The following is a 17,354-nucleotide window of genomic DNA, read 5'->3' as shown; positions in this document are numbered from 1 at the left end:
CATGTTGTTTATTATTTTGCCCTAAAGTATTTGTTATCATTAGAAGCTGTAACTGACAGGCTGAGAAGGGACAGTCAGGTTGGCAAAACAGTAAGGCTTAGGAACATCAAGTGACAATTACTTACACAAACAGTGTCAGTCAGTATCGCTTTAATAAATAAAACTCTAAATAAAAAAAATGATTGACTTTTGTGCAGTGTATAACATATGTTTTGTTTATATATTGTTTACCTTTGCAAACTAGTTATTTACAATTAGTTATGCAGCCAATAGAAACACAGTTGACATTTGATTGTGTAAAATCAAATTACATTTTTTTCCCTAAGCATTTTCAAATCATTTTACAGTTACAGGTATCTCTCGAAATCTGTGCTTGAATACTTAGAAAAGTATGTTGGTACCTTGTATGAAAGTATGCCTTTAACTTGAGAGCCTTCTTTTCTTTTTAATACAAAGGGCTTCGACTTGCCCTTTTCTCCATAAAGCAAAATAACTATGTTATATTCTGCCGGCTCTGTATGTTCTTCTTTATTGAATTCATTCAAACAAATGTTCCACTCACCATCTATGGCATTCAAAATTCAACAATAAGAACATTGCACATCACTGAAGAATTTGCCATCCCATACAAATGTGCAACAAGATTACAGGAATGAGAGAGAAAAATGTGGAGAGTGACTAGTTTTTACATAAATTATTTGGCAAATTGTAGCATATTAAGTCATGATTTTTTTTAATATGAGAGAAGGATGTTATCAAAGTTATTATTCCAATATTTTTAACACAAGCTATTCCAATCACTAAATACCAACAACCATTTAAGGCATATGACAAAAGGTTTACCAGAGGAATGCCAGTGTTGGGCCCAATTGTAATTGGTTACAGAGGGACAATCTGTCACTACAGGTAATAAATATATAATAAACAATATGTTTGCTTGTGTGTTTTGACTGATAAACAATGTTCTGGGAAACATGGAACATGAGAAATCTGGTGGGTATGGTGGGCTTGGTAGGCTTTAGGGAAAGTCATTATATCAACCTGCTTTGTGTAAATAAGGCAATTTCATAAAAATGTACATTTTTAGTTGTATGTGCCATTGGATTTTCTATCCTAAATAGAAAATTGCCTTTTTAAGTATGCCCCATGGGATCACGTACAGGTTAGGTCACATCAGCCAATGAATGGACAAAGTTCTGTCTTTTATTCCCACACTTCTTCCTCTTACAGTAAAGATGGCCATACACGGGGCCGATTCTAGCTGCCGATATCGGTCCCTTAGACCGATTCGGCAGCTTATCAGACTGTGTATAGGCACTAACGACGGGCCTGCCTAACCGACATCTGGCCTGAAATCTGGTTTAATAATTTAGTCAGATCGGGGACTACATCGGCTTGTTGATTCGGTCCCCTAACCGTCTGCGCCTATACCCGACGTTCTAATTCGATCATTTGGCCCCAGGGCTAAGCGACCAAATTAGCCTGAATTAGCCCGATATCGCCCACCCGTAGGTGGGGATATTGGGAGAAGATCCGGTTTCTTGGCGACCTCGCCAAGCAAGCGGATCTTAGAGTGTATGGCCACCTTTAGAACTGCATTATTTCCTATCAGGTGATCTCTGAGGTTGCACACAGACCATTACAAAATGGTAGTTCATGGGAGGAGATGTACCATTAATGCTTTATTATTTACAGTGCGACAAAGCATTGCATTCTAACTGTTTGCTCATTAAAAACAAAGTTATTGTTCAGATGTGTGCAATTCTTCTATTGAATGATGCAGGTGTAACTAAATATTGCATGTTTTTACCATTAAACCTTAGCAAGCACAGTTCGGTGCCATATTAACATTATGTGACATTATTACAAGTTACGTGTGAATGGACGTTATGTTTAAAAACCAAAATGAAATATAACTCATGATTAAAACCATTAGAAATGGGTAGCTATAATGCTAAAAATGTTACCTGATGCCATACGATTGCTTCCGTTCAGCATTGCCAATGAGTTGTTTTGTTCTATTGTTTCTGTAACAATAATTCAGACAAATGGGACAATCTAATGAAATAACATATGCTGGCATGTAGATCTATTTTCTACAGTCCCAGCACCCTCACAAAGTATGGTAGATGCTATTATTTAGTAACATATCACAGTTACAAGTAGCAATCAATCAGCTATTAACTTTGACCGGTCTACTATAGGTATGGGACCTGTTGTCCAAAATGCTCGGATAAGAGATCTTTCCGTAATTTAGATCTCCATAACTTAAGTCTGCTAAAAATCATATAAATATTGAATAAACCCAATAGACTTATTTTGCCTACAATAGGGATTAACTATATATTAGTTGGGATAAAGATTTGTTGAAGTTATTGTACATAACAATACTATGTTATTTGTCCTATAACAACATTGTGACAAATGATCTTTTTTGCTCTGCCCTAAACTAGCCCTTAAATTACAGGGCAAGGCTATAACAGGATCAAACCAGAAGATAACTATTTAAATAACTTAAAAGAATTGATTTATCAGCACTATGTAAAGAGTTCTTAAATATGAAATCTTTTCTGTACAGGTTTTAATATATACTTACCAGTCACTTGCAGAGTCATGGCCATCATTTTGTTATCTTTTTGTTCCCACTGCTGAGCCATAAATACATATGATTTCTTTATAAGCATTTCTTCCTCAACTACCACCTTTTCCAGTTGAAATATTGTTTGTTTCTCCTGAGATATTGTCAATTCCTGTATTACACCAAGGTCAACTGCTTCCAGCTGAAATCCAGAGCCCTGGTATTACAGACAAGAAATTGCATATGTTATATTACATTTACATGACAATACATTTAGCTATCTTCTTTTGAGAATTGCACTGTTTACTTAACATACAGAAGATATATAAATAACAGAAAAACTAAGTAAGCCACTATGTACTATTTTCTCAGAGCAAAAGATCTCCAACAGCATTTCCATCTCCGACATAAACAATCCCCCCTGCCACAAGAAAACAAACCAATTTTAAGTGAAAATATTAGGAAAAAGAATAAAGAATAAAAAGAATTATTGCCTCAAAATTATAAATCTTTTCCTCTGATAGCACCTGTAGTGACCCAATCCCTTAAACTAGGGGAGCCTATAGTAGCTGTAAAAATATTTCTTAGTCCCCCAAATGTCTGGCACAGTGATCTGACTGAGAGGGCAGGCTTTATAGGCAGGAGGCTAAGTGGAATAGACTCCTGTACAGCTGGAAGCTGGCAGAGATAAACAGTTTTTTCTAACCTTAATTTTCCCTTTAAGAACATACAGTGAAACCTCAGTTTTACGTACCCTGATTTAAAGATTTCCCCACCACTTTATAATGCAAAAGTCAGTATGGGTCTGTATGTGAGTGGATAGATAGGTCAGTATGGGTCTGTATGTGAGTGGATAGATAGGTCAGTATAGGTCTGTATGTGAGTGTATAGATAGGTCAGTATGGGTCTGTATGTGAGTGTATAGATAGGTCAGTATGGGTTTATGTATGTGAGTGTATAGATAGGTCAGTATGGGTCTGTATGTGACTGTATAGATAGGTCAGTATGGGTCTGTATGTGAGTGGATAGATAGGTCAGTATGGGTCTGTATGTGAGTGTATAGATAGGTCAGTATGGGTCTGTATGTGAGTGTATAGATAGGTCAGTATGGGTCTGTATGTGAGTGTATAGATAGGTCAGTATGGTTCTGTATGTGAGTGTATAGATAGGTCAGTATGGGTCAGTATGTGAGTGTATAGATAGGTCAGTATGGGTCTGTATGTGAGTGGATAGATAGGTCAGTATGGGTCTGTATGTGAGTGTATAGATAGGTCAGTATGGGTCTGTATGTGAGTGGATACACAGGTCAGTATGGGTCTGTATGTGAGTGTATAGATAGGTCAGTGTGGGTCTGTATGTGAGTGTATAGATAGGTCAGTATGGGTCTGTATGTGAGTGTATAGATAGGTCAGTATGGGTCTGTATGTGAGTGTATAGATAGGTCAGTATGGGTCTCTGTATGTGAGTGTATAGATAGGTCAGTATGGGTCAGTATGTGAGTGTATAGATAGGTCAGTATGGGTCTGTATGTGAGTGGATAGATAGGTCAGTATGGGTCTGTATGTGAGTGTATAGATAGGTCAGTATGGGTCTGTATGTGAGTGGATACACAGGTCAGTATGGGTCTGTATGTGAGTGTATAGATAGGTCAGTGTGGGTCTGTATGTGAGTGTATAGATAGGTCAGTATGGGTCTGTATGTGAGTGTATAGATAGGTCAGTATGGGTCTGTATGTGAGTGTATAGATAGGTCAGTATGGTTCTGTATGTGAGTGTATAGATAGGTCAGTATGGGTCAGTATGTGAGTGTATAGATAGGTCAGTATGGGTCAGTATGTGAGTGTATAGATAGGTCAGTATGGGTCTGTATCTGAGTGGATAGATAGGTCAGTATGGGTCTGTATGTGAGTATATAGATAGGTCAGTATGGGTTTATGTATGTGAGTATATAGATAGGTCAGTATGGGTCTGTATGTGAGTAGATAGATAGGTCAGTATGGGTTTATGTATGTGAGTATATAGATAGGTCAGTATGGGTCTGTATGTGAGTATATAGATAGGTCAGTATGGGTCTGTATGTGAGTGGATAGATAGGTCAGTATGGGTCTGTATGTGAGTGGATAGATAGGTCAGTATGGGTCTGTATGTGAGTGGATAGATAGGTCAGTGTGGGTCTGTATGTGAGTGGATAGATAGGTCAGTGTGGGTCTGTATGTGAGTGTAGAGATAGGTCAGTATGGGTCTGTATGTGAGTGTATAGATAGGTCAGTATGGGTCTGTATGTGAGTGGATAGATAGGTCAGTGTGGGTCTGTATGTGAGTGGATAGATAGGTCAGTATGGGTCTGTATGTGAGTGTATAGATAGGTCAGTATGGGTCTGTATGTGAGTGTATAGATAGGTCAGTATGGGTCTGTATGGTGATGGTCAGAGGTTGGGATAGATAGGTCAGTATGGGTCTGTATGTGAGTGTATAGATAGGTCAGTATGGGTCTGTATGTGAGTGGATAGATAGGTCAGTATGGGTCTGTATGTGAGTGTATAGATAGGTCAGTATGGGTCTGTATGTGAGTGTATAGATAGGTCAGTATGGGTCTGTATGTGAGTGTATAGATAGGTCAGTATAGGTTTGTGGGTGCTGGGTTTACTTGGAAGGGTTGAACTTAATGGTCTATTTTCAACTCAATCTTTTTGGAATTTTCTTGGCACAGAGTGAGACGTCTGGCACAGAGGGTACATCCGACTCTGTGCAATACTACACCAATAAGTCTGCTGCAGCTCTAGTAGAAGTTTTTACAAAGAATATCAGCTGTAATATATACATGTTTAAGTCAGGAAAGTTCTGGTTGCAGTATGAGTTCTGATATTTTACAGCTGACAATGAACAAAAATATTTCTTTGCTTTGTCAAAGCTTTTTTTATGTACTCATGCACATCAACATTACATTTATTTATAAATTCATCGTTTGCCACTCTGCTGCTCTTTACAGCTGACTTGCCTTACAGCTGAAATATCGCAATAATTGCCAAGGCGCTGCTGTATAAGCATTGCTTAAGTATTTTGGAAATCTGCGGTGAATTTCATCTCCTACTTTGGCTCTAGAAATCTACATTTTGCAATACTGGGAGGGCTAAAAGCCCCCAAATGTTTAGAAAAGAAACTATCACTTTGAACATTTAACGACAGAATGAGAAGCAATAAAGAAAAACATTAAAGATCAAGTTTTGCTAATATTTTCCTTTGAGGCTGTAGTTGCTATGGCACCGCCATTACTAGGTATAGTGCATCTAAATATAGGGCAGAATAAAAGATAACCACATTAAACAAGGCAGGAGAGGACTCGAGTTTGCGCAAGGAAACAATTTTCTCTTAGATTTGCGTTACCTCTCAGTTCTTTTCAATTACAAATATATTTAACACCTGTGTTTATCAATCAATTTTCTCTTGTTTCTCATAAAAATGGCATAAGTGCATATACTCTTAGGGGCACATTTACTAATCCACGAATCCGAATGGGAAAAATTCGGATTGGAAACAAACGTTTTGCGGCTTTTTCATATTTTTGCGATTTTTTCGTCGCCGTTACAACTTTTTTGTAAATTGTTGCGACTTTTTCGTAGCCGTTACAACTTGCGCGAATTGTCGTGACTTTTTTGTATTGAGCGCTCGTAAACGGCGGGCAAACCTTTGCCTCCCATAGGACTCAATGGCACTCTGCAGCTCCAACCTGGCCCAAGGAAAGTCTCCCATAGGGCTCAATGGCACTCTGCAGCTCCAACCTGGCCCAAGGAAAGCCTCCCATAGGACTCAATGGCACTCTGCAGCTCCAACCTGGCCCAAGGAAAGTCTCCCATAGGGCTCAATGGCACTCTGCAGCTCCAACCTGGCCCAAGGAAAGCCTCCCATAGGGCTCAATGGCACTCTGCAGCTCCAACCCGGCCCAAGGAAAGTCTCCCATAGGGCTCAATGGCACTCTGCAGCTCCAACCCGGCCCAAGGAAAGTCTCCCATAGGGCTCAATGGCACTCTGCAGCTCCAACCCGGCCCAAGGAAAGTCTCCCATAGGGCTCAATGGCACTCTGCAGCTCCAACCTGGCCCAAGGAAAGTCTCCCATAGGGCTCAATGGCACTCTGCAGCTCCAACCTGGCCCAAGGAAAGTCACGATACTGAAGCTTGAATGAATCCGAAACTTTCATACTCAGGGCAACGGCTACAAAAAAGTTGAGACAATTTGCGCAAGTCGTAACGCTACAAAAAAGTCGCGACAATTTACAAAAAAGTCGTAACGGCTACGAAAAATTTGCGACAATTTACGAGAAAATCGCAAAATACCGGTCATTACGAAAAAAACGCATTCGGACGCTTTTCGGACGTTCGTGGATTTGTAAATGTGCCCCTTAGACTGATTTATTAATAAAAGCTACATATCATTTCCACTATGCAAAACATTGACAATCACTAAATTGTGTTAAAATTATTTTTTCACATTTTTGCTGGTTTGACACAGGTATAAATGCGTCAATTCATTTAAAACTTTGATAATTCATAAAAAAGGATCTAATTCTTTTGGATTCCCTAGTTTGACCTCTAATAAATCTGTAGCTGTCACTTAGCTGCCCGTAACTAGTCATGAACAAATCTGTCTCGTTTTGCTTAGGCACAAATGAATTTGAAACTGCCAGAAACGGCGAAAATTTGCAAAACACATTAAAGTTAATGGGAGCTTTTTTGGAGCCTATGGACTTTTCTTCACAGAGCAAATTTTGTGGCTCATTTATTTTATTTTTTAAAGTAAGTCTTGTAATGACTTTTGCCTTCCCCTTTGTGACAACATAAACCTCAAAATCTTCCCATTTTAAAAGTCCACTTGAAAAGTCACATACAGTGATGAGCGAATCTGTGAAATGCGCTACTGCACAACTTTTTTTTGACGCAACCGTTACTTTTTTTGCCTCGACCACAACTTTTTGTTTATGCCACTGTGACTTTTTTCTTACTCTGCAAATTTTTGTTGCGCCAAATTTTTGCAGCAGTTTGGACAAAAAAATTACCAATTGTGAAATGTGGAGTTTTGCAGCAAATCCATGCCTGGCGAAAATAACATGCTCATCGCTAATCATGTAAAAAGGTGTAGAAATGTGTTGTCCTTGTCACTTATTTACATTAGCAGTTCTAGTTCCCTTCACCAGCCAAAGAGTTTTAAAACAATGTCTTAAAAATACCTATTCTAAAGTTTGCAATTTTATACATAAGCGCAAAAAAAAGTTTTACAAATGGAATTTACATGCAATGGACAATCTGCATTCGTTTGTGTGCTTTGTGGAAATTGCTACTTTTTAAAGTTACCATCAATTTTGTGCAGATTTCTTTGCAGTTTTATAGTTGTAAGATGAATGTTTCATCTTTATAAACAGTCCTTGCAATGTCATTAATGCCAGAACTGTTAGATTACAAGATTCTATAATCCTCAGTCTGAATAAAATTCATAAACTTTTCAGCACCGTAAGAATATAGTAATAGGTCCGATTTGGTTTGCTGAATATTTGCATTGATTAAGTTAAATGCAATTTTCTTCTAGTCAGCTGTAAATGTATTTCACAGATAAAGACAATTATTCAAGGATTAAGCTGTCAGAGGTTTTTGTTTTCCCCTTACTGAATTGTTATGAAGTTCTATTTATAAAGAAAGTCATATCAGCAATAGGATTTTGAAATGAAGCAGAAATGTAGACCCGCAACTTCTATGAGGCTAAAGATTCTGACTCAAAACCCCATCTCTAGCTGCCATATGTAAGAAGAAAAAAACAAGCTTTATATTATATTATATATATATCTTATATTTTGTCATATCGCTTAGCTGCTACAGCTTTGTTCTAGCCCTGCCTATTGCAAAATGCCTAATTATTTAAAATATGGATTTTTGGTTTAAAATGAGAGAAGGGAGATGGCCTTTCCATAATACCAGGATTATGGATACTGGGTTTCTGTATACGAGATCTCATATATGTAATTATTATAATAATAACAAAAGGCAGACTTATCATTAGTCAAGTGTCGGGTCCAAAAAATACAAATAAAAAAATAGAAGCACTGATTACCTTTTGTTCACATATAACATTTTTTTCTATGGCCCTGTTTTTTCAAACGAATAAAAAGTTTACCATCTAATCCATCTAATATCTTTCAAGCTTTTGATTAAAAAAAAAAAAAAAAATCCGAAATTCTTATAAAAAATAAATAAATTGAAAAACTCAAACAAGACTTTATGGCTAGCGGGTCAAGTATTTTAACAAAATACTGCTCTCTGATGGCCGAGGACTGAAGTTGTTTCTGGAACTTTCTCTTATGGGAGATTAAAATGCAACATTTGGGTAGTGGGTATTCAGTGCGTAACTCAGATCAAGCAAAGAATTCCTGTTCCCTGTATATGACTAGATAATATAAGGATATTTATTACTGCATATGGAAACATTAAAGACCTGCAATTGTTTTACAGCGGTTGCTCTCATGAGCCAGGTCCAAATAAATTCTTTATTGTAGAAGGTCAGTTACTGTAGGTGCAGATACCTAAACCAGTGGTAATAAGCAGGGGCTTACCTGGGCCTCTGGCCACCTTGAGGCAGCATTTCAGAATTGCTAGTGCATAGAGGACAATTGCACTCTCTGCACTGGAAAAGACAAAATTCCAATTTAAAAATCTGATTTTTGTGGGCAATTTTTTTTGACACACTCAAGTCAATTCTGGTGTTTGACTTGTGAGCAACATCTGTGCTCAATTCTTCAGGGGCAAGTGTGCAGTGCCTATAGGCCCTGAGCGTGAAGTGAACCCTAGAGCTACCACCTGGCCAAGAAGTGCTGGTAGCTCCAGGGTCCCCCTGCGTCAGTAGGTGCAGCAGTGCTCAATTTGGAGCTGGAGGCAGGTAGGACTGAGCGGCACTGAAAGCAAATATACAGATGTGCAAGGAGCGCAAGTACATTTAATAAAAGTGGTTTTATGCACAACTTACTACCGGGAAATTGCTGGGAACTGCACTTGTGGATGTACATGAGCCCTAATATGTTTGTATATTTAAACGGGAAAAAATTACACAATATTTATTGCTTATTAAATGGATGGAATACCCTTGGGGAAGCACGTTATTTACTGTTCTGCAGAAAGACAAGAAAAGGTATTTACAATACCTACAGACGTTGAGAAATATTTAAATAATCATATATGAAAGGTAGAAAAAGCTCTCTCATAGGAGCAACCTGCAGCTGAATGATATTTTTTCATAAAACAACTGTACCATAGTACCAGCTTTTACAGTGATTATTTTATTTTGCTTTGCTGTCTTTCATTTTTATGTTGTAAGGAAAGCAAGTCATTATTTAAAGAATAAAAGCTAAAAATCCCCAAAACAGAAGCACTGTAAAATTGCTATGCTTGGAACAAAGTATTCTAAAATTATGAGGAATAGATTTTCCTCAACACTTAACATTATCACAGAAGACAGATAAATAAAAACTAAAAACATTATCACATTCCTCCTTCTTGTTTATATAACATAGCAAAGATACTTAACCTGTTGTTTTCCAGAAACATTGCCTTTAAAGAGGAACTTTCTTTGTCCGCTGTCACCTAAGTTTCCATGTAAGGTAATAAACATACTTGCATCGGTGGTTTTCTTTGATGACTGTGCAGTTGTTATAAATATAGTATATGTCTTCACTAAAATGAATAAGAAAACAGAGGCAATCATTTAAAAAGGAGTGTAAGTATGTGAGCTTTTTTGTGCTAATAGACCAAAATGTTGCCCTTTGAACATATGTTTATGGGCTAAATAAAACACCTTTTATACCATGCAATCTATTAGTGTGCTACTGGATTTTCTCCATTGCCGGAAAGGGATATTCTGGATAACCACCCAACACTTTCATAAGTGAATGCTATCTAGTGGGTTGAACTCTCCGTCACAGTGTATTACACTAATAGACCAACAAGACCTAACCCTAACCTCAAACTTCAGCTTCTACTGTGGGAAAGGGGGAAGGGAATAATTTCTATAGCACTAGATTTTATTGCTCAGTTGGATGAACTAATAGTGATTTGTGACTATTTCCACTCAACACAAAATTTTGAAATTCAGCTCCTTACGTAGGCAGCTACAAAGCCATTGTAAAGTCATTTATAAATTTCTACAGCTTGCCAAATCAATATCTCTGCCATTGTATTTCCATGGGTAAATCATATCATTTTAGTCATACACACACTGAGCCATGGTCAGCCTAATCAGTTATAAATGGCTTATTTAATCAACAATATATCCATGTGGAATTAGTTAACTTGTTACAGAACAGTAAATACATATAGACGTTTAGTATTCACCATAATACTAGCAAACATGCAGAGAAGGAGTATTTAATATGCCTTTTAATCCCTGATTGCAAAAATGGTCCTGGGCCCTGCCTGGGCCCGGCTCATGTATGTCTGCCAGTGCAGTTGTAGTTCTATTAATTTGCCTGCACTCATTCCTGCCTCCTGTTCCAAATTGAGAACTGCTTTACCTACTGACACGGGGGAACCCTGCAACTGCTGCCATTGCCCCTGCTCACTGCACCTGCAGATGTCCTGTGTATTTGTTGTACTAGATATTCCTTAAACCAGCCTGGCTAAACATTTAATTACTGTCCAATAAAAAGAAACTTACAGTAAATGTACCTAAAACACTAGTGGAATGAAAGCAACATTTTCACACATATGTAACTTTGTTTCTATTGTGAGGTCACATGCCAAATAGGGGCTTGAATCTAAAATGATGGAGAACCGCTGGTCTAATCTATTCCTCATGCTTCACTGCCTATAGGAAATCAAATAGGGACACCTATCTTACTATAGATAGTTTATAGTATTTATTTAATGCTTTAAAAATCTGATCTAATTCTATAAAAAGCTGTTTTTATACAGATATTTTGTTACCAAAGTGATGTCACTGATATTTCAGTACAAATTCAATTTTGTAATAAAACAGTATTTTTTAAATTACTTTTATCCCAAGTATATATTTTTAGATACTGTCATGTGACTTTCTATAACAATTTATGCCGTAGAATATAATTAAAACCTGTTGATATAGGTCCATCAGGGAATAGAGCAGGAAGCTCAGCTACGAGGTTGTTTCCATCGCTTGTAAAATGTTGGCAAAATGGGAATTCAAGTCTATCTTTGGTTTGTTTATGCTGCAACAGCACCTAATTGGGAAAAAGAAATATAGATTGTATAATTTTCTAACAGGAACAAACAGCAGTGTGCTAACAATGGTAATGCAGTGAGAATATTCTTTCTGTAGCGGATTTCAGTAGTAAGAAAACTGAAAAGCAACTTAAAAGTAACATGACTAATAAGCAATGACTATAAAGCAGAAGCGTATTAGAATTAAAAGTTGTTACTAATGAATAAGGCTTATATAAAGAAAATAATAGCAGAAGAGGTGTCAGTTTTGTATAGGAGTTGTGCTGCCCCAGCAGCTAATAGTTGTGTATTAGGTTTAAATATCATGGTTTATATGCATATTCATTGTTATACTACTACCTAGTGACCACGGTCATATTGCAAGGTGTTTATTTCTAAGTCTGAAGACCCTCCCATCCCCCTTTCTTATATGTGATGTCAGTTCCTCTCATCATTCCATTCCTGTTCCTGCTTTCCAGGTGTGAGGAGCTACTCCAGGGGTTAGGAAAGCAATATTCCTTTTGATCTCCGGCATTTGTTCATTCACTCCAGCATTTATACATCTGCTGCAAATAAAGAACCTTGATGGATTCCAAGTGTCTGGAAAGTTCTGTTAACTGGCAAAGATTGCCCACAGTGGTTGTGCCCAGCTCCATACAGGCCCAGGGAGAGGGTCTCAGGGGAAACTCTATTATCACAGCAATGAGTCAGAATAAGAGTTATCCCAAAGTGATACCATGGGCTATCCCAGAGAGTTTTGTCCACCATCATTTGCAAACCTGCATTCCTAGACATAATTAGAGTGGGGATGGTTGGGGAAGAGGAACATTTTTGTTTAGGAATGTTAAATGGGTATGGGATCTGTTATCCAGAATGTTTGGAAACCTGGGGTTTTCTGAATAAAGGTTCTATCTGTAATCTGGATCACCTTAAGTCTACCAAAAAATCCTTTAAATATTAAATACATAGGATTGTTCTGCCTCCAATGGGGATTTATGCAGTTTAGCTACCGGCAACTACAAGGTACTGATTTACTATTACAGAGAACCAGGAAATTATTGTTAAAAATTATAAATATTTAATCAATATGCAGTCTATGGGAGAAGGCCTCCCTGTAATTCCGGGCTTCTGAATAATGGGTGTCCATAGCTGTATATGATTTTATAGCAGTTGGTCTCTCTTTGGCTAAGTCTCCCTCTCTCGCCAATGGGACAGACAAAACCTTTTTAGGATAATGCAGGCTGCACCTGTAAGTTGGTATTGGCTCAGATCAGAGTAAGGCCTCTTTGACACTGCGGTTCATCTTTTTCCATTCAGCTACAGTAAATCTGTTAAGTGACAAGTTTTTCTTCAATAAAAATGAGATGACACTTAGGGGCAGATTTATTAAAATTAGAGAAAATTACAGCAAAAAATGTAACTTTTTTTATTGAATTTAAGGTTTCCACACTAGAATCTTTGCATAGGGTTTATCAATAGGAAAGAAACTCTGGGAACGAAAACCTGCTGAGTATTTGTAGAAATCAACAGGACATTTATTTTCAACTGTTAAGCTATTTGATTTTTAAACAATAACATTTGTAAAAATGAATGGAAATTTTTTTCCCGCAACTGATTTCTATTTTTTTTTTAATTCAAATATTTTATAAATATGCTAGCAAGCATGAAAAAAATGTAATCTCCAAAAAAACTTAAAATGAGGTTTATTACATTTTTTTCACAATCACATTTTGGAAAAACTCAAATTAGAAAATAAATAAATCTACCTGTCCATCTAATGGAATTAGCTGAATCTGAATAGTGAATTGCTTTCTATCCCACCTGTAACTCAGAACTGTATACTATTACATACTGAAAAAACTGTTAAAACTAGAAGGTACTTCTTATTTTTAGAGCATTGTTAAAATCTAAACACTATTGGGCACCTGTAATAGTTCAGACAAGCCACTATTTTTCTTGTTTTATGGTTGAAATGAGAATAAAATCCTTATGGATACTTTCTATAAAAGTAATTCAAGCAAATACAGCTGAGTCCCCAGCAGTCTGTCTTGATGTTTCCATTGTGAGCATCACAGAATAAAGAGAGCCCATTAGAGAAAGGAGTATAAACGTAAATTCCTTTTTTTCTCTCTTACCCATTACCCTGTGTGAAATCTGTAGCAAAAAAAGTCCTTCCTGCTGTGAAAGACTGTGGCACTATGAGCTGTTCTGGAGGAAAAGCGAGATGTACATTTAATGTTTTACATATTTTAGAGAGTTTTATGAATGCCATTGCTTAATTACACATCTGGCATAAAGTTGTCATTTTATAAAATAATTCCGTAAGTATTTATTATTGTGTATTTATTATTGCATTGTGTGCTACAGCCTGTAGTAGAAGGGATTGAATAGGTAGACAATTGCCATACTAAGGGCATGGGCCATGTAGGAGTTTGTCCAAAAGATAATAGTTGTAACATTTTTAATTATTGTGGGGTTGAAGAGAAAAGATGTGTGTTAAATAAGGATATGGCAAAGCATGGGAGATGAGGTAAAGAATGTGGCACATGGGTGAAAGTGAAGGTGGCCATACTCAGATAGATAAAAGCTGCAGACGGCAGCTTGTTGGCCCATGTACGGGGCCCTCAGACAGGCCTACCAGACTGGTATCTGGCTGAAAATCCTCCAATCGGGCAGGTTTAAAATCCCCTTGGGACGAGGAGTGCATTGGCTCATTCATGCGGTCCACATCTTGATGGCCTACATCCCGTTGACATGATCCAATCACGGTGGGCACAACGAAAGCACGATCTGCTCATTTGGCGACCTCAACAAACGAGTTGGTCTTTCAGTGTATGGGCACCTTTAGTTAACACTGACCCTCACTGAATGTACAATTAGGAAAGATCTAAATAGCTTTCTATGATTTAAAAATACACTAAGGGGCATATTTATTATGCTGTGTAAAAAACGGGAGAAAATTCGCCACACATCGCCAGGCTTCGTCGTGTAAAAACGGCATAAAATCTGCGTCATTTTTTTTATGCGTTTTTTTCTTCCACAGGAACTTATGGAAAATAACGGCATAATAGCCGGCGTTCAGGCGGCGATCTTTTCCATTTATTTTACACAGCTTTTTACTCTGTTTTTTTGGCAAATTAGTTTTACACAGCATAATAAATACACCCCTAAGGCACTTATATTTAGGGCACGCAAATCCTGCTGCTTTAACATAGCATACTTTTGTTTCACTACTGACATCCATTTCATTTAGGTACAATTTTGTTCTATAGCTTTAGAAAAAGGTTACACTCTGGAAATAACAAAAGTCATTTCCTTTACCTACTACTACAATGCTCTTAGAGAACAAATATCTTGAAAGCTGTCTTTAAAAGGCATTTTCTCCTATAATATATTATTATGGAAACATGGTGAATTTAATATGCCATTTGTAAACTGAACCAATCCTTTTGTATGTATTTATGTATGTATGGATGGATGTATAACTTTATTTATAAAGTGCCACAAGGGTACGCAGCACTGTACAGTCTTACAGAATACAAAATTACACACAGGGAGGACAAGAGTTATAATAAATACAATAAATAAGTATAAATACACAGTAAGAGTTTTTACTAGATAAACTTAAGACAGTGTAACTAATACAGTCTTTGAACTGTCTGTCATGGTTACACCATCCATAGCAGCAACATGACCACCCTAACCTATATCATACTATGTCATTATCAGCAGATAAAGCCAACCAACAATGCGCTCTTATATTTTTTTTTATATATCTACATATGGATAAAATATGGATACATTAGGAGTAAGCATTAAAGCAAGAGAACAGTAAGAGATAAACTGAAATTAAATCTTATAAGGACTTTTCATTTTACCATAAATGACCATGCCATTTAACACCATCATATAGCTATGCATAATTTAAAATGTATTACAATATTTGATTCTTTTTTTTTATTCTTTTTTAAAAGGCTTTTCTTAGCTCTAAAAAGTTTGTATTCATTTGTCATATTCCTAAGAGTGACAGCACTGCTGCCATAAGGTAAAGTGAGCTGCTCCTGGTAAGTTTAAGAGCCGAAATTCAGACATTATAATTGGAATTTTGGCTTTTCTAGTGTGGAGAGCACAGTGATGGGTGGCATCATTAAGTCCACCTGAGGGTGGCCTGGGATGCAGAATGGCTAAGAGCAAGAGGGAGCTTACTTACATAAGAGGATACGAGAGGTTGTTTTCATTAGCTGCCTACCCTACCTAGTAAATTAAAGAGCAAGGATAACCTTTTCAAAATACCATTTTTATATTTGTTGTGTAGTTTACCCCTTTGCAAGCCTATTGCATCCACCATCTTTGGAGAGGCTACATCATAAAGCATGACCTGTCAAACGTTCTACGCATGTGCAAAAATTTCTCTCCTGCTCACTTGTGCGTGACAGCTACAGAGAATGGGCATGGGTAACCATAACAACTGTAATTAGCAGTTCCTTTTGGTTGAACTTTTAAAAAGGAAGGGGGGGCATAGCTGTGTTCCTTCATGAGAGCAAGCCAGCTTGCATAGAAGAAAGTGCTCACGAGCAATATCATCTGCGCATGCCCTTTATCTGAAGAATCTGTATTGCGCATGCGTTCCAGTCTTGGTCTTGACAGTAGAGCGATGCATTGTGGATTTTGTTTTTTATATACCAAGCACATTTGTGAAATTGCGCTTGGTATATAAAATGTGAGCGAAAGGACTGCCCTATTACCCTGTATAGAGGGACACACAATATTGTCCCTTGTCCTATAAAATTCTCAAAAAAGGGAGCCTGGACAGCTTGCTACAAACCCCATTGGCAAAAGTAAGGCTATACTCTTAATCATAGTAACATAGATGAGGTTAAAAAAGGCAAATAATGTCAATCAAGACCTACCTTTGTATCTAAGTGACACCTGCCCAACTGCTAGTTGCTCCAATTTACCTTAGAGTGGTATGTATTTAGTACTACCAATCACTGTATATCCAGCTTAATTAAAGTAGAGAGCAATAGTAACACTTCACTTTTCTCCCACCATTTCACCCAGACAGCTCTGTTGATTAATTTTTGATTGATTTATCAGGAATTTAAATTACTTTATAAACTGGGGACATCTCATGCTTGCCATGATTATTCTTTAGGCCCCTTCCTCTAACATTCACAGATTTATAATGGCATATGGCACAGAAGGGAATTGTCTTTTGATGTGTTATCTAGGAATGAATCCCTGAGTGCTGACATTGTGTCTATGTGAGTGCCTGTTGGAGGGTTAAGCTTTATTTTACTCCCGTGTGAAAGTTCAGAAACAGATTTTTTTCACAATTGGCATTGCAGATTTTAGCAATAAAATATAATTGCCGTTTTTGTTTTTTTACAAATCTGAATACACTAATAGAGAAATTGATAACAGTGATTACAAATATTCTCACATCTCAAAAAAGAGGGCTGTCAGATGAATACATATGAAATGCAATATGTGTCAAATAATAGGATGGTTTCTAAAGAATGCAGTGTTCCATGTATTGTTTACTTGGCAGATAACGTTGTATCCTT

General features: G+C 37.2%; 1 protein-coding gene across 1 annotated transcript in view; it reads right to left on the bottom strand.

Annotated features, from left to right (window-relative positions):
* rp1 (RP1, axonemal microtubule associated) overlaps positions 1-17,354 on the bottom strand; it is a 178,552-nt gene that overhangs the window by 18,840 nt on the left and 142,358 nt on the right. Inside the window, exons 46-50 of the mRNA XM_031904600.1 lie at positions 11,681-11,807; positions 10,142-10,287; positions 2,597-2,795; positions 1,968-2,027; positions 402-565 (exon numbers count right to left, since the gene is read on the bottom strand). Coding sequence (XP_031760460.1) covers positions 402-565; positions 1,968-2,027; positions 2,597-2,795; positions 10,142-10,287; positions 11,681-11,807 — 696 coding nt within the window. The remainder of the gene's footprint in view (positions 1-401; positions 566-1,967; positions 2,028-2,596; positions 2,796-10,141; positions 10,288-11,680; positions 11,808-17,354) is intronic.

This window comes from Xenopus tropicalis, chromosome 6 (genome assembly GCF_000004195.4).
Source record: "Xenopus tropicalis strain Nigerian chromosome 6, UCB_Xtro_10.0, whole genome shotgun sequence".
Lineage (NCBI taxonomy): Eukaryota > Metazoa > Chordata > Amphibia > Anura > Pipidae > Xenopus > Xenopus tropicalis.
Note: the sequence above shows the minus strand (reverse complement) of the source record. Positions and strands in the feature narration are given on the sequence as shown.